This window comes from Terrapene carolina, unplaced genomic scaffold, assembly GCF_002925995.2.
Source record: "Terrapene carolina triunguis isolate 2854851 unplaced genomic scaffold, T_m_triunguis-2.0 Scaffold310, whole genome shotgun sequence".
NCBI classification, from domain to species: Eukaryota; Metazoa; Chordata; order Testudines; family Emydidae; genus Terrapene; species Terrapene triunguis.
Window position 1 is genome coordinate 4912133 of NW_020664661.1, and position 21689 is coordinate 4933821.

Sequence of the window (21689 nt, forward strand, 5' to 3'; positions counted from 1 at the left end):
GTCAAATTTGAGACCTTAGTGCAAATCTAGAGAAACTTCCCTTTCTAGCCACACATGGTAGGGCCTTTAACTCTTACTAGTCTGGAAGGAATGTGAAGCTGACCCCTGGTAACCTTCAGATACCCCAAATTAGGATGAAAGCACTTTCCCCACCTTAGCTTTTCCTTAGCATAGAGCAATCTGGCAGGCTTTGGTCCCTTCGTAAGAGTGTGGCAGGAAGACACTGGGGTTGAGTAATACAAAAGGCGGGGGTGGGGGTGCTATGCTTTCCTGCAGAGCCACTGATCATTACTAGTGCTCAAACTCTGATACCGTAGGTTAGAAGGGGAAGCATATGGGCACATAGAATCACCATTAGAGAAGAACCTGGGGGCCATAAGGAAAAGCTAAGACCTTTTTAGGTTAAAAGTAAGGGGCCATCTGAACCAAGCTTGCTTTGTCCTCAGTCACCCAAGGGTGTTTACTCTTATACTAATGCAGGGTTTACAGGGATCTGGATGGGTCTGGCCTGTCACCGAAAAGAACGGCATTCACTTGTAACATTCTAGCTCTGTGTCAGCACTTGTGCACGTGCATCTGCCCTCTTGTTTGTGTCCTTCTGTTACTGTGTGTCTGTGCATATATGCCTGTGTATCTGTGTTCGCGTTATGCCTAGAAGTGATTCCATGGGACTCCCTAGTCCTGTTTTTGTGTGTGTCTGTAACATTATTTAGACTGGAGCAGCTTGTTAAGAAGCAAAGGAGAAGGCGAGGGAGACCAGGGGACGATAGGAAAGAGGACAGGAGGGAGAGCTGGATGTTTTGGGAAGGTGCTAACTGCACTTGGCCGGCCACAGGGCCACTTCCTCAGATCTCCATTACGCAGCCTGCTCCCAATGTTGCTATTTCAGTCTGAATGTCACCTATAAATTGGAGGCTCTTTCTCTGAAGGCTGCAAATAGAAGTGCTATTAGATAATCTTTGATTTATAGGGCAGCTAAGTGTGGAGTTTAGTGAGGGCTGCGGCCAGTCTGCCCACTTCCCAGCCAGGAAACCCAGACTGGGCTGGGGTCCTGCTCCTGCAGGTTTCCTTTACTTTTCCTAGCAGAACTTCCTCTGCCCTGAATTGGCTGGTCCCTTCTCAGAAGGGGTAGGGAGGGGGCATGATGTGAGCTCTACCTCCCCACTCACTCTGTGCCTGTTTCTGCAGATCTCTCCTCCTCCCCCACCACCGACTCCTGCCAGATGGATTTCAACCTGCTGACGGACTCAGAAGCTCGCAGCCCTGCTCTGTCCCTCTCGGATTCTGGGACACCTCAACACGAACATAGCTGCAAGGGGCAGGACCATAGTGGTAAGTGCAGGCTCTTCCCCTGAGACCCTTCCCTTCCCCCTCCCTGACATTGCTGCCTGGCCAGAAGGGGTGGCAGAGCTCTCCCACATAGCACTTCCACTGAATGGACATGTCTCTGTTTTGCATGCTCCTTGGTGATAGTGCCAGGAGTTTCTCTGGCAAGAAGACTGGCTGTGTCACTGCCCCAGGGATCAGTTCAACGTGATGCTAGAGATTTAGGCTCCTGGGACACTTGTCTGGTTAAATGGGTGCCGGGCAGATGCCTTTACTAGGTCCGGGCCTCATTGTGTTCGGTGCTGTATAAACAGAGTAAGTGACAGTCCCTACCCAAAATCATTGCAATCTAAAAGTTGGCCCAATAAAAAACACCCCCAGCACTTGACATTTGGATCTTGGGCTCTTCCTTGAAAGGCTCCACCCTCTTCTACCTCCTCCAGAAACTCGGCAACTAACACAACAAGGGGCCATGGTGTCTTCTTTGTGAGCCTGCAGATAGATGATGGTTTCCTAGAGCTGACTGTGTAGGTTGCAGACAAGCTGGAGGGTTCGATTTCTGCTAGGAATTAAAGCAGGCTAAAGGCTACAAACATCTCAGTGGGCGTGTTTCGGGGATGCTGATTTTGATGACAGGGTTAGTCAGGAGCCTGACAGCTTCAGATCTGTCCTGATCCCACACCTGTGTCCTGGGAAGGAGAGATGAGAGCAGATCAAGCAGCTGCTTGGGAGATGGAAGGGATAGAAGGAAACCAGCTTATGAATGGGACAGTTTATTATCCTATTCCTAGCAGCACACAGAGAGGCACTGCACTTCCTTGCTTTCTAATTAGAGCATCACTCCAGATCTCAGTCGGCCATTCCCATAGACCCACATCGACCTACAGAAAGTATAAAACACATCCGATCCAAAGTACGTCCTGTTCCCTTCCGATCCAATCACATCACCAGGAGTTTAGCAGTTGACTTCAGTGAGAGCAGCATTGGGCCCTTGGAGGGAGTACAGTCCAGTGGCTAGAGCAGGGAAGTCGGGAGACCTGGGTTGTGCCACAGACTTGCTGGGTGCCCTGGTGCTAGACCGCAGACGAAAGGCCACAGAAATGCAAAGTCTGTTTAAAAGGTCTGGCACCACCATGTGTTGTGGGTAGGTGGTCCCCCTTTTGGGAACTGGGGGAAGAGACACACCCTTTCCCAGTTTAAGCCATAGACAGAGGGAAGGTCCACCTGTCCCTAAGTAGTGTGACTTCCCCTCAGTGCTGGGGCCCTCTGGCTGAGAATGGCTTCCTTCAGAGGCATCGCAGCTGGCTGCTTCCTCTGCTGCAGTTTTAGCCCCATTAATGAGTTGGATCAAAGCTGGAAGTGGGGAAAAGGGCATTGAAGACCCAGGGAGAATCTCCCAGCGGAAAGGCTCCTCCAAGGAGTTACATTCAAACCTCCCAGACCACTTTTGGTTTAATGCTCTTTGTGCACTTAAGGCCCCATCCAACTACCTTGGAAGCCAAGGGCCAGGTTCCCACTGACTGAGAATCTCCCCCCCACAAGAGAGCAGAACCCGGAAAAGGCTTGCACCGCCCAGGGCCGGTTCCGGAGCAACTAGGAATGCAGGCACATCTGGGTACCAGGCACAGCCAGGCCATAGGGCTGGAGCAGCGAGCCCTGCAGCACTCTGGAGAGCCCCTCCTTCAGGTAACCCTGTAGTGTACCGGGGACCCTTGCTACAGAGGCTTTAGCAGCAATAAGCAGCCGGGAGACGTCCCCTCTCCTCCTACTAGCAACGGCTGCCAGGTTCAGCTTCCACTTGATCTAGGCCCAGGTTACAATCTCTGCTGCAAGTTCCGCACCCCTACAGCGCTCTCCTTCCCAGGCGGACCGCGATAGGTGCTGCCCCAAAAGGCAGCCCAGCACCCGACAGAGCAGCCCCCGCTGGGCAGTGGAACGCACAGCCCCCTCCCCCCTCACGCTGTCACTCCCGCACCCACGCAGGGCAGTGGAACGCGCTGTCACCCGCGCTCACAGCGCACCCGTGTCCACTGCGTGAAACGGCCACCGACACAGTCGCGGGCAACCTCGGACAAAGTCACACGCGCTGGGCACCGCCCAACAGGCAAACTAAAGTGCCCCATACAGAACGCGTGTGCGCGCCAGGCAGTGTCATCCAGTGCGCCCACATCCACCACACTCAGCTAACAGCTCCACCTGCCTGCTGCCCCTCACAGCCCCCAACTACACACACTGCACCGGCAAACACCCCCCCATCCACTGCCCACATATCCCTGCACCGCCTGATCCAGAGATACCCCCGTATTGCAGACACAACCAGCTCAGCTCTGGACACACAAACTCGCCCCAGACACCCAAACAAAACAGCCTCTGCCTACACTCGCTTCATTTCGTCCCCCGCGGGGCCCCCTCTCTGCGCTGCTGTCCGATTTTCATTTTTTGCAGTGAGCTTTTATTGTTCGTCACGCGCAGTTTATGTTTAAATCCTGTTCCACGCCCCCCTGTTGGGGTTTGTTTGTCGATTTCAAATTATTAATCCCGGGTCCGAGCGTCTGGTTATTGTCCTGGTTTCATAGGTGCCAGTTCAAGCTGGTTTCGGTTTTTTTGGGCGTTCATACCGGTGTTTTCCATTCTGCGCTATTCCTTCGCTTCCTCTCCTTTCTCCGTTTCCCTTTCGCCCGGGCTGGGATTTCACACGCGCTTTTTTGCTTTCCAATGACATTTCCCAGCCCAAATCTAACTTGTTTCGGGTCCCACCTGTAGACTTTGGTCTCTTTCCCGGAGAACTGCGCGATCCGGTCAGTTTTGCCCCCCGTGCAGTTTCCTGATGAAATACTCGTGTTCGAGGGACTGGGGGGGGGGGGAGATGTTAAAGGAGATCTTTGCTAATTGATCGGGAGCCGAGGGCTGGATCTGGCGCGGAGAGTAACTGGGCCGCGGAAATTCTCAGTGTCTGGCCTCGATTCTGCGCCCGCCGAACCCGGGTGAAAAAACCCACCGCTCGCACTGACGCTGCCAGTCTCTCGCCTTTATCCCCAGCCTGGATGTGTGCGGGGCAAAGGGACAACAGGTGGGGGGCAGCTGCAGTGCAGCGCGAATTCCCGGCCCGGCTCCGGGCAGACACCTGGCTTCGGATCCTTCAGGGTTCAGCGCTCACGTCCTGTGCTGAGACCGGCCAGGTGAGCTGTGCCACCCGACAGCAGAGCTGGAGCCCGGCCAGCCAACCCTTGCCGGCTCCGCTGGGGAAGGCAGGGGGCTAAGGCGAGCCAGGGCCGGGGGCTGCAGGTTGCCCTGCAGATTGGAGAGGGGAGTGCGGGGGAGCAGGAGAGGGCCCGGCCCGGGAGCAGCCCCCAGTGGAAATACTTGGCTGCAGGGTCAGCGATCAGGGCTAGGATCGAGCGCTGCAGCAGGCAGAGCCCCCAGCCCGGCGCTATTCTCTCGCGGTCGCAGGAGAACCAGCTGCGTTGAAAATGGGGCGCAGTCAGTATTGGTGGCAGGGGTGTTAACAGCCACGCTTTCCTCGGGCACAGTTGGTGGAGGCGCAGGACCGCACCGACAGCGGCCCAGCCCTGCTCTGATGGCACCTCAGCTAGTGCGCCTGCCGGGGACAGGTTAGAAGCGGATTGCCAGGCGCAGAGCTAGGGGCTGAGGGCCGGACGCATCTGCTTGCTATAATTAGGGGGAGTCCGACTGAAGGTTGTAGGGCTCTGCCCACAGGACCGCTTTCTGCTCTGCTAACGGCTAATTATTAAAGCAACCTGTCTTCCTAAACCCAGGCCAGGCGGGTCATTCCCTGAACCACAAGGATTTATCCTTACCCGCTTTCCCGCATCCTCGCTGGCTAATGGAACCGGCGTCGCCGATCTCACCCGTTGTAAAGGTCCAACCCCACATCTACCTAGCTCTTAGCCTCACCTTGTGGCAGTGAGTTCCACCGTGTTCCGGGGCACCCGGAGATGCCTCGCCTGCTTTTCACTGAACGTGGCCAGGTTCTTGTTAGGCGAGGGAGCGCAGGAGTCGGTTCCCAGCTTGCCTGGGAATCTACCGCCCTCCTGTCCCCTCCACCGCCTGTAGGACTCCCTGCGGTTTGGGACATGTGCGCCACCAACAGGCCAGAGCCGCTGCAGGCAGAGCGGGGAGCGGTAGAGCCGCTGGGACCAGACTCGTGGGACTTTGAACTGTGACTGAGGAAGGGATGCTTCCTCCTGATCGCTGCCTTCCCTGCCCAGCGCCTCCCGCATGCCCTGGCGGATCCCCCTCTCCCTAGCTGATGCAGCGCTCCCTCTCCAGAGAGCTGGGCGCTCCGCGGCAGCCTCTGAGCTAGCGAGCTGCAGCTCCATAGAGCAGAAACCTGTACCCGTCTCCCCGCCGCTACCGGGATGCACACCGCTGCACCGGGCCCTTCCTTTCCCTACTGCCTTCAGCCCCGGGGAAACTCTGCCAGACTCTCCTGCCTGCGGCCCGCCCTCAGGAGCAGCCTAAGTTACAGGCAGCTTTACACTGAACCAAGCATCTTCTCTGGGGCGCTTCCGCCTGCTGGGCCCAGATTCTGCTCCGGCTGATCGGATAAAGGCGTCAGCAAAAGACACTTGCAGAGATCAGCGCGGGTCTGGCCCACCTGTCTCCGCTCCCCCGAGTGCCCCTGCCCGGTTTCTGTGGCCATGGCGGGCCCTTCCATCCCTAGCAGCAGGTAACGCGCCCCTCGCAGATCTAGCGCTTCGCCTCTTCAGTCACCAACGCCGACAGGCGGCTCCTGCCGCGGCTGAACAGCGCTTTCCCTGCAACAAACGGGCTTTCTGAGCAGCAGCCTGTGGACTAAAACTTTCCTGGACTCCCCCCCCCCCCCCCCCCCCCGGCTAAACCCGAAGCGGAACGAATCCAGCCTCTGTAAACTGCTCTGCCCCTTACCCTGGAAATAAAGCTTTGAGAACAGCCCCTCCCCCAGCCCTGCACGGTTCCCAGGTAACCCATCTGGTTGTTTTCAGTCAGAGTGCACCGATCCCTTATCGGGCAGAGCTGGTTTTGGAGCGTCAGTAGCTTCCTGTTTAGTTCACGCTGCTCCGGTTCGGTTTACACAGGCCAGTGCCAGGGGACCGGGGAACCCGTGGAAGAGCGCCGTGCAAAGCGATCCGTGCCCCTAACTGCAACTCCAGCGAGTGCCACGTAGCCAACGAGCAGAGCCAGCGGCCAGCGCGCTGTTTGCTCTGCCCCATGTTTCATTAGAACCAAATCTGCGCTGTACAGAAGTGGCAGAACTCACCGCAATAGCTCAGCCTCTAAACAACACATTTATCCCACTCTCTGCTCTCCGGGACATTCCCCACCCCCTGGTCCCCGATCCTTCCGCGCCCCTGGCCCCACATGCACCGCCCCCAACTATCTGCCCCCTCGAGGGCTCCGGGCTTTCCCTTCCATGGGCACCAGCCCGCGCTCCCTCCGCGATAGAATAGCAATTCCTGCGGGCCTTGACTGGCCCAGACGGTTCCTTCTCTCCTAATCCCACCTCCCAAGGGACCAGCTGTCTCTGGCTGGTGCCCCTAAAGTAATCCCCCCTAATTGAACAGCCTGCGCAGTTAGCCCAAGGTATCTTCATTAAGCACCGTTTGTTTGGCCTTGGGTAGAAAATAAGGGGGGCGGGAGAAATCACACAATCATCAAAGCTAAGCAGCGCCTAGATAGAGACGGCAGAGCTGGCTGAGCCTTAAACTGAAGTGCAAATATTGGTTAAGTGAGATGAAAACCTCCTGCTTCCCCTCTGCCCGTGCTCTCAACCTACCTATCCTCTCCAGCATCCCAGCGAGGTGTGTCTCCATGCCTCCCCGACGTGCTGGCCAGGTGTTACCAATTGTCATTAGCACCTTGATACTTCCTTTGTAGCCAAAACCTCGCTATCCAGTTTCCCGGCAGAGCCTTTCAACCCCTTTTTCATTACCACGCTTTAAATCTCGGGAGCCCGTTTCAAAGGAGTCTAGAATCTCGGTGTAAAGGGAAATTGTTTATATCGGAGCCACAAAAGCCATTTATCATCTTGGGGTTTGTCAGAGTGCACAACCCCTGCTAGAGGTCTGGGCAGATACCCAGAGCAGGCTCTTTCAGCATGCTAATTACTTACTCTCTCTGGTTTGCAGCCATTGGCATAACGAACAGAACAGTCCTAAAATCAAATTTATATTGGACAGTCTGAATCCCTCCTTTCTTCTAACCTATTGTCCCCTGGCCTTAGTTTTTCTTCTACTCAAATTGTTGTTTCCAGTTACCTTTCTCTCTCTTTACCCTCATCCCTGGTAGCTGCCTCCCCATGATGTCACCATTTCTCTACCTTGTTCTAAATTGGCTGGCCCCTCTCTTTGCAAGAGCCCAGTTCCATTCCTCCTCAGCTGAAAAACCTTGGCCAGATGAGCACCTTCTCCCCAGTGCAAACACTACCCTGCTGCCTTTGGAGATGCACACTCTGTTGCCGCTAATCAGCTGTGGGTACTGGTTGGAACTGGGGATGGGGATTCAGGACTTCCATTCAGGATTCTGCTCCTGATTTGCTTTGTGATTTCAGGCAAGTCACTTCACCTCCTCTGGGGCTTGGTTGCCCCAGCTACCAGATAGGACTAAATTCTTAAGCTTCACTGTCCTGGGCAGCTGTGAGGTTTAATCAGTGTGTGTTTAGTGCACCCTCTACTTCCTTTCCAACTGCACAGCACGATCCTCTCTTGGTTCTGCCATGCCGAAAATCCTTCCCTACAAACACCACACAGGGGAAGCCAGGGCCAGCAAGAATGGGAAGGAAGGTGTTTTCCCTGAAGCATGGTGCTCCCCTGGTAATACTATACCACCATGCAGAAGCCACTTGCAACATTAGCTGGTAGTACAGAGCTTCTGTCCTCTGGGAGTGGGGCACTGTGAACAGGGCACCAAGGGCACTGGGCATGCTGCTCTGCAGACGTGTGCTGAGATTTGTAAGATTAGGACCAGGTTTCCCCTTATCTCCTTGGGTTCCACACAATTACCCGGACAATCTTGCACCCCTGCTTAAAGGTGATGATGCCTTGGGCTTAGATGGTGACAGTCAGATATTTCCTGAGACTAGGGATGATATAGCCCATGAGCAGTGTGGTATGTCTACACCATCCCCCTATGTTCCATGCATTGCAAGCTTCTCCTGCCCTCAGTAGGCATTCTGAGCAAAGGCTGCAGATTGGGGCACGTCATTACTACCTTAGCATCAATTCCTTTGGAAGTTGGTGGCGTTTTGCCATTGACTCTCACAAGCAGGCTCTTACACCTGTGCTTCTCTCTTTGAAGGGTTTCAGACCTAACAAAACGAATGAGGGTTAAACTGAATATTGTCCCCTCGTGGATAGTCAGACCATTACTTTCGTGCTCAGAAATGGCATCTACCATCATTCCCTTTTTAATCTGTTCAGAGGCCAACAAGGGCTGAGTCCCTCTCCTATGACATTGGTTCAGACCAGAGGAATAAGAGTATAGTCTCCATTGGAACCACAACTGTAACATACACATTAAAAGCATGTGTTGTTGTCAAAGAGCATCAACTCAATGGGGGCCAGAGAAATTCATCTGCTTCCAAAGAGCCCTCAGGAAATGGGCAGTGTCCCCACATCTAGATAATTATAGCAGTGCTTAGAGTGTCACAAGGGTACAGCAGTTTCCTGTGGGTCTATTTTTAGGTACTACATATTTCCACCTTTTGAATACACATCTTCAGCATTTTTCATAGTCTCAAACAACATTAGCTGAAGAAGCTGTCTGAGCCTGAGGTTTGATAATGGGGCATGGAGCCTTCCTCCACTGCCAAACCATGTCTGGCTGTCGTGAGCTGATGTTTGGTTAGGTGTTTATGTTGAATATTTGGGGGTCTCACTTGGCTTCCTAATGGTCAGCTGTCTATGCCTATTGACATGCCCCCTTCTTCTTAAATGCAGCTGAGAGGCCAAGGGTTAAATGGGCAATGGAGAGAACTAACCTCCCATCCTTAAGAGGTGGCTGGTGGGGCAGCATGAGGGAAGCCTGTATTGCCACTGCCTGTGCTGTTGATCAGTAGAGAACATCCCTATTCCAGGGGATCAATGCGGTGTCTTTTGCCAGCACTCAGTTCACACATTAACACTGAGACACATTTGCCTGGAAGGTTCAGGTTGGATATGGGACTCCTCTTCCTTCCTGTACTAGTTCACTTCGCTAGTAATACGCTGTATTCACATCAGCTAATTCCCTCTCATCCAGACATTGCTCCTCCAACCTGGGCCATGGATTTGCTCCTTGACAAAGGCTGTTTGCAGCCTAAATGATACTTTCCTCCATTGTGTCTCTCAAAAGTAATTAGAGGCGGGTTTTCACAGCAATGGCATATAGACGGCCCTACTGTTTGTGCAGCAATGGGATACCACAGGAAAGGGTCGGGGATTAGTAAAAGCAGAAGCTGATTGGGACAGGGACTGGGCCTAGCAGAATGGCCTGATTTAGTTAGGTGCTACTGTCATATAACCAGCCAACAAGAATATGCATAGCACCATAAGCACAACTTCTCTTAGTGGACAAGCAAAGAGAGAATGGAAATATGGGAACTGCCAAGTCAGACCGAAATCCATCTCTAACAGAGCCAGAACCAGACACTTCAGAGGAAGGGACAAAGAACCCACTAATGAACTATTATGGCATAAACTTCCTAAACTCTGGCAGTTAGTGGTTGGCTTATAACATGATGCATAAGTGTTTATTATATCCTAATTATGTAACTGCAGGTGTTTTCCCGCTTATCCAGATAAGTGTCCAGTCCTTTTTTGACTCACTACTAACTTCAGTGATATCCTGTGGCATGGAGTTCCGCAGGCTAAATATGCAGTTTGTAAAAAGGTATTTCCCTTGGTCAATTTTACATGAGTTGCCTTTCCATTTCATTATATGTGCCTTTTTGCTCTTTAAATGAAGAAGGGTAGAGAGGAGCATCCAATTTAGTTCCCATGCAAGAAGAGAATCTATTGGACCAGTGGGCTCCTTAATAAGTCCCTCTTATCCTCTCTCCCCCCCACCATCCTCAGTGGTAGAGCCTGCAAATAAATGATTTGATTTCTCTGCAGTGTCCTTACCTTCCTTAATTGCTCACTTTACTCTCTACTAATTCAACAGACCCACTGATTTTTCTCACAGGTTTCCTGCTGCAGCTATAATTAAAGAAATTCTTGTTAGCAGTTCGTATCTTTGGCTATTTACCCTTCAAATTCATTCTTAAACCTTCCTAATTTCTTTCTTATATTTTACCAGCCATAGTTATTATACTCCATTCTGCTGGCTTCACTAGGGCTGAATTTCCATTTTCTAAAGAATATCCATTGAATTTGAATAACCTTTGTTACCTTGCCATTATATCTTACTGTATTTCTTCCTGCCTTCCTATTTTTCTGTGTGATTAGACAGATCGCTATAGCTCTATATAGATAAGTAACATCTTTGTCAAGTTTGTTGTGCTTGGACTTGCATCAATTTTTTAATCCCCCCACCTGAAGTTGAGTGTCAGTACTAGTTTTTGTTATGATTCCTCCCCCAGTTCAATTGTGTTGTGATCAGTTATGGTTAGGATTGGTTGAAAAATTTCCATTTAAAAAACAAAACGGGCGGGAGGGACTTCAGTGGAAAACTGAGTTTTCAATTAAACACATTTCCCCAGGCCTCTAGATCAAAGAAGGGATAAAGCCAGGATTATTTATTTATTTATTACCCACCCCCAAAATATCATTCTCCAGCCTGTAACTGAATATTATCTTTATTGCTCATCTTCTTCTTATGTGGCCTCTCCATTATTGGAGATTTGCAACCATGGTAGCCCATTCTGAATGATCCTCTCTGCTAATCTCTTGGTGGATGGATTGTCCTTTTGATCCACCCAGGATACTACCTCGTCCATCAAGGATCCTCTTTTTCTGCATCATGTTCTTCTGCCATCAACTTTCCCCTCTGGTGCCCTCTGTGTCATGCACCGAACCTCTTAAAATGTGCCCTCCAAATCAAATATGTCTAACTAGCGATTGCTGAGTTCCAGTACTCTCCAATACTTATTCATTGGTTATGCAATCTCTCTAGATCTTTGCTCATACTAGAAGATTTTTAATGCATGCTGCTTTTTCCTCCTCACACTGTTACTCCATGAGGTGGATTATCCCTGCACACGATTAAAACACTCTGTTGTCTCTCAACAGAGGCAATTTTGTGTTCAAATTCTGTCCTGATTCACAGGGCACGTAGTCCCACTGGCTTCAATGCAGGGAAGAATATGGCTGCTGGGGTTGTTTTTGTCTTCAAGGCTTGTATTATGAAGCACCTATAGAATATAAAGAGGAGATTTACAATTTGAAAATATTCTGGTTTTTTGAACTGATTTATCTTCACTGGACATGAGTGGGAATACTAGGGTTTACAGCTAAATACAAAGGGATACATCTTGGACTAAAGAATGTAGACCGCTGTCCTGGGAAGCAGTGACTTTGAAAACGATTTGGGGTTCATGGTGGATAATTAGCTGAACATGAGCTCCCAATGTGACATTGTGGCCAAAAGGGTAAATGCGATCCTGGGATGCATAAACAGGGGAATCTGGAGTAGGAGCAGAGAGGTTATTTTACGTCTATATTTGGCACTGGTGCAACCACTGCTGGAATACTGTATCCAGTTCGGGTGCCCATAATTCAAGAAGAATGTTGATAAATTTGAGAGGGCTCAGAGAAGAGCCTCAAGAATGACTAAACAATTAGAAAACTTCCTGATAGTGACAGACTCAAGGAGCTCAACCTATTTAGCTTAACAAAGAGGAAGTTAAAAGGGTGACTTGATTACAGTCTATTAAATATTTGTTCTCCATGTAGATACTTCTAATGATCTCTTCAGTCTAGCAAAGGAAGGTCTGACACGATCCAATGGCTGGAAGTTGACGCTAGACAAATTCAGAGAGGAAATAAGGTGTAAATTTTTAACAGGGAGAGTAATTAACCATGGGAACAATTTACCAATGGTTGTGGTGGATTCTCCATCACTAACAATTTTAAAATCAAGGCTGGATGTTTTTCTAAAAGAGCTGCTCTAGGGATTATTCTGGGGAAGTTCTCTGGCTTGGGTTATACAGGAGGTCAGACTAGATGATCACAGTGGTCCCTTCTGACCTTGAAGTCTACAAATCCAATAGAAGGGATTTCTAGATGGCCACTGAGTAGAGAATGGGGAAAGAGTATTCACTTGTAAGGGACATGGCAATGGGGTGGGGGAATCTTTCATAACCTGGCCATTCTCCATGACAAAAGTTCAAGAGGCCAAGATGTCATATCCATCATGTATGTATGTATGTATGTGCCTGTTAAATCGAAGTAAAATTGAACGGAGTATCCTGGAAAGTCATTACTTTCATCTGCAGCTTCCACTTACTGTAGGAGCCTCAGTTTGTGATCCTGGCAGATTGGCTCCCCTCCCCTCTTGTCTCTGCTGTTCCCTCAAGCCAGGGCTTGACAGTTCTATTCTATCCTATCCTGGCTCTTATACAGCAGCCATCACCCCGGTACCCAGGTGATTTCCCGAATGGCAATAAATGACGTGACTAACGTTTCTCCCATGTGGCTCCCACCGACTCCTTTGTCCATTTTCTTTCTCCTTTGGCATTCTTCCTGATTTGTGGACTTTTTATTTGTAGTCTCTGGGGCCTTGTCTAGATGTAAAATTGCATCAGGTTTGCTAAACGGTGTGATTGAAAATTGCTTTAGTTAAGCAAGCATAAGAAACACTAAGTGAACACTTTCAAATCTATTCAACCCAGGCTTATATCAATTTAGCCTAAGTCAGTTAGGAACAGGTTTAAGCTACATTACAATAAGCTACTCAAATGGAAACAAGAGTCCACCCGTCAGTTTAAAACAGTGCAAGTTGTGTGTAAACAGACTTTAAGTTAAACCAATGCAAAGTTGTGTGTAAACAAGGAGTAGATTTTTGGCTCCTCTTACACCTAGAGGTGGGTGGGGCTGTAAGGCTGGGCTGATGAGAGAAAAGTTCAGTTTAATAGGATGCTGCCTGTTCCTGAAGCCCTACATAGTTACCACAGCTGGCTGCGTTAGGGAGGGAAGGCAGGTGGCACCAGGGTAATGAGAAAGAGTTGCATCCCAAGCCACTGAGCTTTGGGGAAGTTGCTGTCCTGGGGACCGAGGCATGTGCCGGAGTCCCAGGGCTGCGTTGTGACAGGTTACCTGCCTTTGCATTTCACAGACACAGAGAAGTCCCAGCAGAACCAGACCGATGACTCCAACCCCGAGGACGGCTCCCTGAAGAAGAAGCAGCGGAGGCAGCGGACTCACTTTACCAGCCAGCAGCTCCAGGAACTGGAAGCCACCTTCCAGAGGAACCGCTACCCAGACATGAGCACCAGGGAGGAGATAGCAGTCTGGACCAACCTGACCGAGGCACGAGTCCGGGTATGGCTGCCAATCTCCCGCTCCACAGTCTCTGAACACAGCCACAGCTTGGGGGGAGGAGGGGTCCCGAGACCAGCTCTGCAGCCAGCCACTAAACCAACACAGAACCTGCCTTTAGCAGAGAGCCAAGGGCACTAGAGGCTTCTCCAGCACATCAATTCCACCCAACTCTGCTCTCAGTGCCCAACAGGCCCCAGCTGCAGACACCTTGCAGCCTGCCATCTTGGATTCAGTGCAAGTTCACAAGAACCATCATTCTGGCAGGTGTTTGAGAGGGAAATCTCACTTGATTTCCTTGGGAATGATTGATTTGATGGCAGGCTCCTTCCCAGGCAGAGAACTGCCCACTTTCCACCAGTTCCATATAAAAACAGACATCTCTCCTGTGATCTGGCCCCCAAGGAAGGAAAGTCTCTCTGGGCTGCTCAGGGTCAGAGGGCCCTGGGGAAGAAATCTCACCCAATACAGAGGAGAAGCCGTTACTCAGTTCAGGAAATACCCCTCTTGCTCCGCCTCACCATCCTGATCCCCTGTCCCCCCACTACTGCCAATCCCCTCTTTTTTGCCTTCATCCCTATCCCAGGCCTTGTTCCCCCCTCCTCAGTGCTCATCCCCCATTCCTCTTCCCTGTCCATTTCACTGTGTCTCAATGCTTCCTCTGCCTTGGGACAGCATGCCCAGTGGCCAGGGAATGGGCCTGACAGCAGGCTGGAAAAAGTGGGGAGGGACAGTCTGTCATTTCCTACACAAATGGAAGTGACATCACATCTGCCTGTCCTCCTGTCCCACATCAATGCTGCCCCATCAGCCTCATCTCCGCTCCTCCTGCAGCTCCCTGGAGCCCTTCACCCCTATCTCACAGGCCTGGGATGTGGGGGCTGCAGCAGGGTCCCCTTTCCCAGACCAGGTGTTGCAGGGATGGAGTTGGGAGGAGGGAAGGAGCAGAGGCCAACCCCAAAGGTTCAACAATCATGAGTCGGACACTAGAAAATCAGGAGATTGATCCAAAACTCATGATTTTAAAAAAAAAAAAGTCCGTGTTTTTCAGTCTGTTTTTTGACTGCAGAACTCCCCCTGCCCATGTTCTGTGAGTGAGAGTGTGAGTATGAGACACAGACACATTTAGTGTTTCCCGTGCTCCTGAATGTATTGGGTAAGGGGATTTTGGCTGCCGCTGCAGGAGCTCTCATCCCCACATCTACCTGTCCCATGCCCAGCATGTCTGTCCTCCCAACCTCCAAATTCTGTCCAGTTCCCCCTCAGTTCTCCTTCCCAGCCTCATCTCTGCTCCTCCTGGGGTTCTTCACCTCTTTCTCCTTTCCCAGGCTGGATGTTGCAGAGAGGGGAGGAGGTTGGGAGATGGGGGAGTGGAGCCATCCTGAGCTGCTGGTCAATTTCTGCTCCCTGCTCCCCTCCTGTAAGAATGTGTCAGCTCTGCCTGCTTGGTGCAGCAGCTCTGACTGGCTGCTCTTGCCCAGGAGGTGGGGCAATGGCGAATGTAGCCAGTCAGTGTGGGTTTTCCTGGGCTGACATGTGCACCTCTCAGTGACATGGCTGGAGTTGTAGTTGTAGAAGGCTGGGTCTACACCTAAAAATTAGCCCAACCTAGTCCCTGGTGTAGACACAGCTAGCATGTTGGACAAACTTTTCCATCCACCTAGCTACTGCCTCTTGGAGTGGCAGATTAACTATATTGACGGGAAAACCCCTTCTGTCACTGTAGGAAGCGTCTACACTACTGCACGATAGTGTAGATGTACCTGAAATTTCATTTGTGGGTCTGCACCCCCTTTCCACCAGATGCACGTTAAGCCCTGCCTGGGAGACAGGACACCTGGGCTCTATAACTTGCTCTGTTACTGGCCTGTTGTGCCACTATGGGCTGGTCACTTCTCTCTGGGCCTTCATTCTCGCCCTTCAACCTTTAGCTTGTCTATTTGGACTGCCAGCTCTTTGGGGCAGGCCTGTCTCGCTAAGTGTAGGTAATGGCAGGGCTCTGATCTCAGCTGGGACTACAGATTAACACCACAACCCTTATCCATGCCCCTGCTTCATCTCCCTCTGTGTGTTCTCATCCCCTGGACTCTTACCCTGCCTATGCCCCATGTTCCTGCCTTTCCCTTGTCTATCCCCCTCCCTTCCTACCATTCCCCCTCCTCTTTACTCTTCCTGTCCTGATGTGGCCCTTTCCTCTGGTGCAGGCTTCAGGTTTCTCTGTCCTGGTGAGAATTAGTTCCCAGAAAAGCAGGGGTGTCACATTTTAAAGGGAAATCCTGCCAACTCTCATGATTCTAGCGTGAATCTCATGACATTTAGGTGGTTAGGTTTTTTTTTTTTTTAAAAGGGTTTGTATGAATTTCCCATTTCTGACTTCCTCTCACAAATCTGTTCCCTTATCCGGAAGGGCCCCTGTCACCCGTCAATGAGACTGAATTGCATGCTGCCCTCAACAAGTTGGCTGACATGCCCCTTGTGAGTGTGTGTATGGGTATGAGATTGCCCACTGCAAAGATGGACACCATTTCTCACGATTACCAATGGGGCTGAAGCCATGCTCTGAGGGAAAATGGTGGCCTTTTAGGGTATGCACCAGCTGACACCGGCTCAGGCTGAGGGGATGTTTAATTGCGGTGTAGAACTTCCTGCTCAGACTGCATCCCAAGATCTGGGATCCTCCTACCTCGCAGGCCCGAGCCTGCATGTCTACACCACAATTAAACAGCCCCTTAGCCTGAGCCCGAGTTAGCTGGCATGGGCCAGCCGCATGTGTCTAACTGCAGTGTAGACATACCCCTAGTCACCAGGTGAGGCCAGGCAAGAGCCAGGATGCTGTGGAGGTGCTGGAATGGGGCAGTGGGGACAGCAGAGAGGGAGCTAAGGAACAGGACAGGAAGCAATATTAGGAGTCAAAGGACACGTGGATAGCGGAAGGCAGACTGAGGGTGAAAGGGCCTATGGGTGGCAGAGTGAGAGAACATGACGTGTAGGAAACTGAAGGGGATGCTGCAGACAGCCAGAGTTGTAGGAAAGAGATCTATATTGAGCAGACTGAGAGGCCAGTGTTACATGCTGAGGCTGTATAGTTTGTGTGGTAGCAGCCTAGCCCCAGCATCCATCTCTGAGCCCTCAGTATCATCCCAAACTTAAATACAGTCATAGAGTTGAAGGCCAGAAGGGCCCCCCAGATCAGCTACCGACTGCCTATATATCACAGGCCACCTCTACCACCCACATGCTAAACCCAACAACCAAAATTAGACCAAAGTATTACAGCCCACAGGAGACTAGACTATTGTGTGCCACAGGCAGAGAACAGGAGGGACCGAGGTGCACCAATGTCTGAGGCCCCTGCAATAGCAGGGAAATGATTAAGTGAGATACACCAGATAATCCTGGCAAGTGACCCGCACCCGATTACACTTCTCTCAGGGTCAATATGAGGGAACTACTGAACTCTAAGCAGTATAAACAAACATCACACTAGGTTCCCCTGAAGTCTGACCCTCTTTCTCCAGTTCCATACATACTAGAAAAGGGAGCATGAGTGTGGGGCAGCTGCCTACCCTGTCTAGCTAGGGAAGAGCTAGGGAGGGCTAGAATGGCCCCAAGGGATACAAGAGGGTAGGTGGTATTTGCAAACAGGGAAGTTGCATTTCTGTGATTGAATTTTGAACCCAACATGATCCCACACAAGTTGGAAATGTGTGGCTTCCCCCTAAGGTGGGGTGGGGGGGGAAGTCAGATCGCAGGCAAAAAACAAAACAAAGTGACAGTTTTTCAAAATTATAATTTAAGACACATGATGTTTTGGGTTCTGACTCATGATTTTTGAATGCTTGGAGTAGGCAGCGGTGGAATTACGATTCTCAGAGAGGGAACTTGTCAAGTGGTTTAAATCCATACTAAGCAACTACACTGGGCTACAACATAAGAACCCAGGAGTGAAACGGACCAGTCATTCCACCATCCAAGCTGACAGAAATGCCAAAACAAAACAAAGTGCATCAATGGCAAAATTAATTATATTTTTAAACTGAGGTATTACTAGTAACTTAAGAAAAAAATAGTTTCAAATAGGGTTTTTGACAGTGTTCCATTAATAGTCTTCAGTCAACATTTGAATTTATTTCCTATGGGGTTATTTTTACATTTGTTATTTGTCTTTGAAGAATCCCAGCAAAACTAATCTTTCATCACCTTCTAATGAATACAAAAGATTAATAACACAAAATCAAACTGATTTTGAGATACAGACAAAAAGAAGTGTGAATTCCCCTAGTGCAGCAGTTCTCAAACCATGCACCTCAGAGCACTTGCTCTTGGTCTATGAAGATCTACAAAGTCATACGATACCGGCTCCTAGCTGCTAGATCACAGTTAAAAATACACGAAGTATTTTCCTAATATTTTCCTATGTAAGCAACTGCTGTATTTGTTGTGTGATCGAGAATGGAAGGCAAGGTGGGTCACATGATCGCAAACGGCCGTGCAGGGAGGGTCTGTGAGGCACTCTCTCTAGTAAGTTGTGGTCCAGCCCAGTTTGAGGTCCCCTGCCCTGGTGGAAATCCCCATGGGGAATCTCCAGCTGATCTCCACTAGCGACAGAGAACCAGACTAAACTAACAGAAACCAGAAAGGGGATGTCAAGGGAGTCTGCTGAATTTTCCAGTCCTGTAGGGTCCAGTCTCTCTCTGATAGCTGTGGAAACAGGGTATGTACACAAATGTATGGCACTACATTAATACTGCAAATCATGGACGTTAGAATGTGAAAGGATCTGCTAGGTCACCTACACAGTCCCAGGATTCTCCCTGTACTGCATGTTCCAGTTCTCTGTTCTGGTTTTAGGGGGGCTATGTGAGGGGGCTCCCACCAGCTCCCTTTGGGAGACCATGCCACAGCCTACCATACCCCTGTTAAGTAACTTCTCCTGCTATTCAACCAAAGTTTTCTTTGGTTAATTCTATCTAATCACTCCTAGTTACAAGCTCCTCGCTCACCTCAGCCTGTCCTTTTCCAGATGTACTCAGTTGTCCTGACGTCCATGTTGGTACAAGGAGGGATGACTGACAAAGGCAGAGGCTTCCCCATTAATAACTGGAGTGACCCTCCCCCTCTCCCCTTGCCTTGCAGGTCTGGTTTAAGAACCGCAGAGCCAAGTGGAGGAAACGAGAAAGGAACCAGCAGGCAGAGCTTTGTAAGAACAGTTTTGGAGCTCAGTTCAATGGACTGATGCAGCCTTATGATGACATGTATTCCGGCTATTCGTATAACAACTGGGCTACCAAAGGGCTTGCTACCAGCCCCCTGTCAGCCAAGAGCTTCCCCTTCTTCAACTCCATGAATGTCAGCCCCCTCTCCTCCCAGCCCATGTTCTCCCCTCCCAGTTCCATTGCTTCCATGACCATGCCTTCCTCCATGGTCCCCTCAGCAGTGACTGGCGTGCCAGGATCCAGCCTCAACAACCTGGGAAACATCAACAACCTCAACAGCCCAAGCCTCAACTCTGCCGTTTCATCCAGTGCCTGCCCTTATGCCTCCACCGCCAGCCCCTACATGTACAGGGACACGTGCAACTCTAGCCTGGCCAGCTTGAGGCTGAAGGCCAAGCAGCATGCCAACTTCACCTACCCAGCGGTTCAGACGGCAGCTTCCAACCTGAGCCCCTGCCAATATGCCGTGGACAGGCCCGTATGAAGGGCCACCTGCCACCAACCAGGGACTCGACCTTAGCCTGATGAAAGGAGACCTTTAGCCCTACAACAGCGTACGCCCTGCAGGAGAGAGAAAGACAGACGGCCCTCTGTGAAGACTTGTCTAACTATCGTATGGTGAATTTTGACTGTCTTTGTTTTTTGTTTTTTGTTTTTTTTGGTAAAGCACCAGAAACTGCTCATTGGAAGACCCACTGGGAAACAGGAACCTGTGACATTCAGTTTGGCTCCTGGGCAGCAGAACTGAGCATATGTCAATCTGCCCCTCCCCCCTCCCCTTGGTGTGATAGTTGTCCTTGCCCTTCCCTGGCACAAAAGCCCTGTTTAAAGCATAGGCAGCCAGGTGGCACAGCTGTAGGAAGCAGCCAGGGACCCAGACAAAGTGGCGCAGCTACTCAATGCTTGGCTGAGAACACAGATACACCCACAGGTGTGAGTGGTCAGATTTCATTTTGAGGCATCTCACCCATTTATTTATCATATGGCCAGTCTCACCAGCCACCAGTCAGGAAAGTACTGTCTCAGCCGGCAATACATTTTTATACTGCAGATATATGCATGGCCAGGTAATTGAACCCCTTAGGGATCGGGAGTTGTAGGGATGTAGGATGTGTGTGTGTGTGTGTTATATAACACACACATATACACACACACAAATAAATAAATATATATATATAAAACACCTTTTTGTTTTGTACGTGGGATAATCCATGAAGTAGACCTTACAGATGAAAAGCCAAGCATGTCCACCACGGTGGAGCATTCAGCCTGTCCGCTTTACTGCTTAAGTCATTTCCACTTGGGTAGGAATTCCTTTGCCAATGTACATCCAAAGAATCCCTTTTTTTTCCTTTTGCAACAAATTGCCCTCTTTCGTGCACCCGCCTCTCCGCCCCCGAATTCCATTTTCAACAATAAAATGAAAGTTGGAGCAGTCCCGTTAGAGGTTTCCGTCTGTCTGGTTATTGCGCACACAAGATGAGAACGTGGGGAAAAGAAAGACCAGCGACCGTGTCTAAAGGGTCCAAATCAAACCCACGTTGTGAAAGAGGAGAGTCCGCAAGAGGGCTGCTGTTTATGAGACGCCAGTTCTTGGTGAGCACCCAGTAACAGAAGGGGAAGTGTCATCTAAGCAAAGTCAAGGGATGGGGGCCTCAACATGTGCCTGAGCCATCTTTCTCCTCCATGTTTGCAATTCAAATGCTCTGGCGTTCTTTCGAGAACACAGTGCCAGTGGCCTAACTCCCAGGATCCCTTGCAGAACTGTCCATTTCCATGGCTGTCTCCTCACCCACCCTGGGAGGGGGCATTAAGGAGAAACTATACCAAGCTTTCCCCCATGAACTAATGGAAGCCCCTTCCTGGGGGTCCCTGCAGGGTTTCAGGTCCATGGTGCTATAGACTGGGTGGGCTGGGAGGGAAGCAGACCTGGGCTCTTCTGGATTCCCCCTCCTACACCCACACCCAACTCTTAATAGAGGCAGAGCCTCCATGAACTTACACTGCCTTGCCCGGCCACCCTGGGGGATGTGCCCTTTGAGGACAGCTGCCATAGCGGGAGCTGCTAGAGGCATGGCACCTTCACGCTGTTCTGTGCAGAGTCTAGGAGGAGCTGGTGGGGCCTGGCACCACAGCAGAAGCAGGTTGGTTGTACAGATCATGCTTGCTTCCACTGGATCATAAGGAATCTGCACATGTGCAGAGGGGGCAACCCCTGCCTTTCCCAATGGATTAGTATGAAGCTGTTTAAAAACTGACAAATGAGGTGCCCCCTGCCCTTTGATGCTGTCGTCTTAGAGCAGAGGTTCCCGAAGCATGGCCCAGGAGCCAGCCATCTGCTGGCTGGGCACATGGTGTTGGTGCCTCTTCATTTTCAGCGGCTCAGTTCAGTTAACAGACAGCTAGAAACACAGTACATGCTTGCTGGCATTTCCACATGCGCAGCTGCCGCATGTGCCACAGAGGGGCGGGGACTCTGCTGAGATGTGTCCTCCCAACGAGGAGAGGTAGAAACCCCCTTTGGCTTCAAGTGCCTTATCCATTTTCACACAGTAACCATTTCTGGGACTCACACGGGCGGCCCTCAGTACTTCCGTTCCCTTCGTGTCCGCCATGGAATAACCACAGGCTATTCTTGCTCTAGCAGAGCCCAGTCACCCTGACGTAATCAGAACCTACTCAATTAAACTAA

At 50.6% G+C, this 21689-nt stretch overlaps 1 protein-coding gene across 1 annotated transcript in view; it reads left to right on the forward strand.

Annotated features, from left to right (window-relative positions):
* Positions 1 to 20422, forward strand: part of PITX3 (paired like homeodomain 3) — a 39234-nt gene extending 18812 nt beyond the window's left edge. Inside the window, exons 2-4 of the mRNA XM_024218721.3 lie at positions 1189 to 1332; positions 13579 to 13784; positions 18918 to 20422. Coding sequence (XP_024074489.2) covers positions 1224 to 1332; positions 13579 to 13784; positions 18918 to 19481 — 879 coding nt within the window. The 5' untranslated portion in view covers positions 1189 to 1223 and the 3' untranslated portion in view covers positions 19482 to 20422. The remainder of the gene's footprint in view (positions 1 to 1188; positions 1333 to 13578; positions 13785 to 18917) is intronic.
* The last annotated feature ends 1267 nt before the right edge of the window (positions 20423 to 21689 follow it).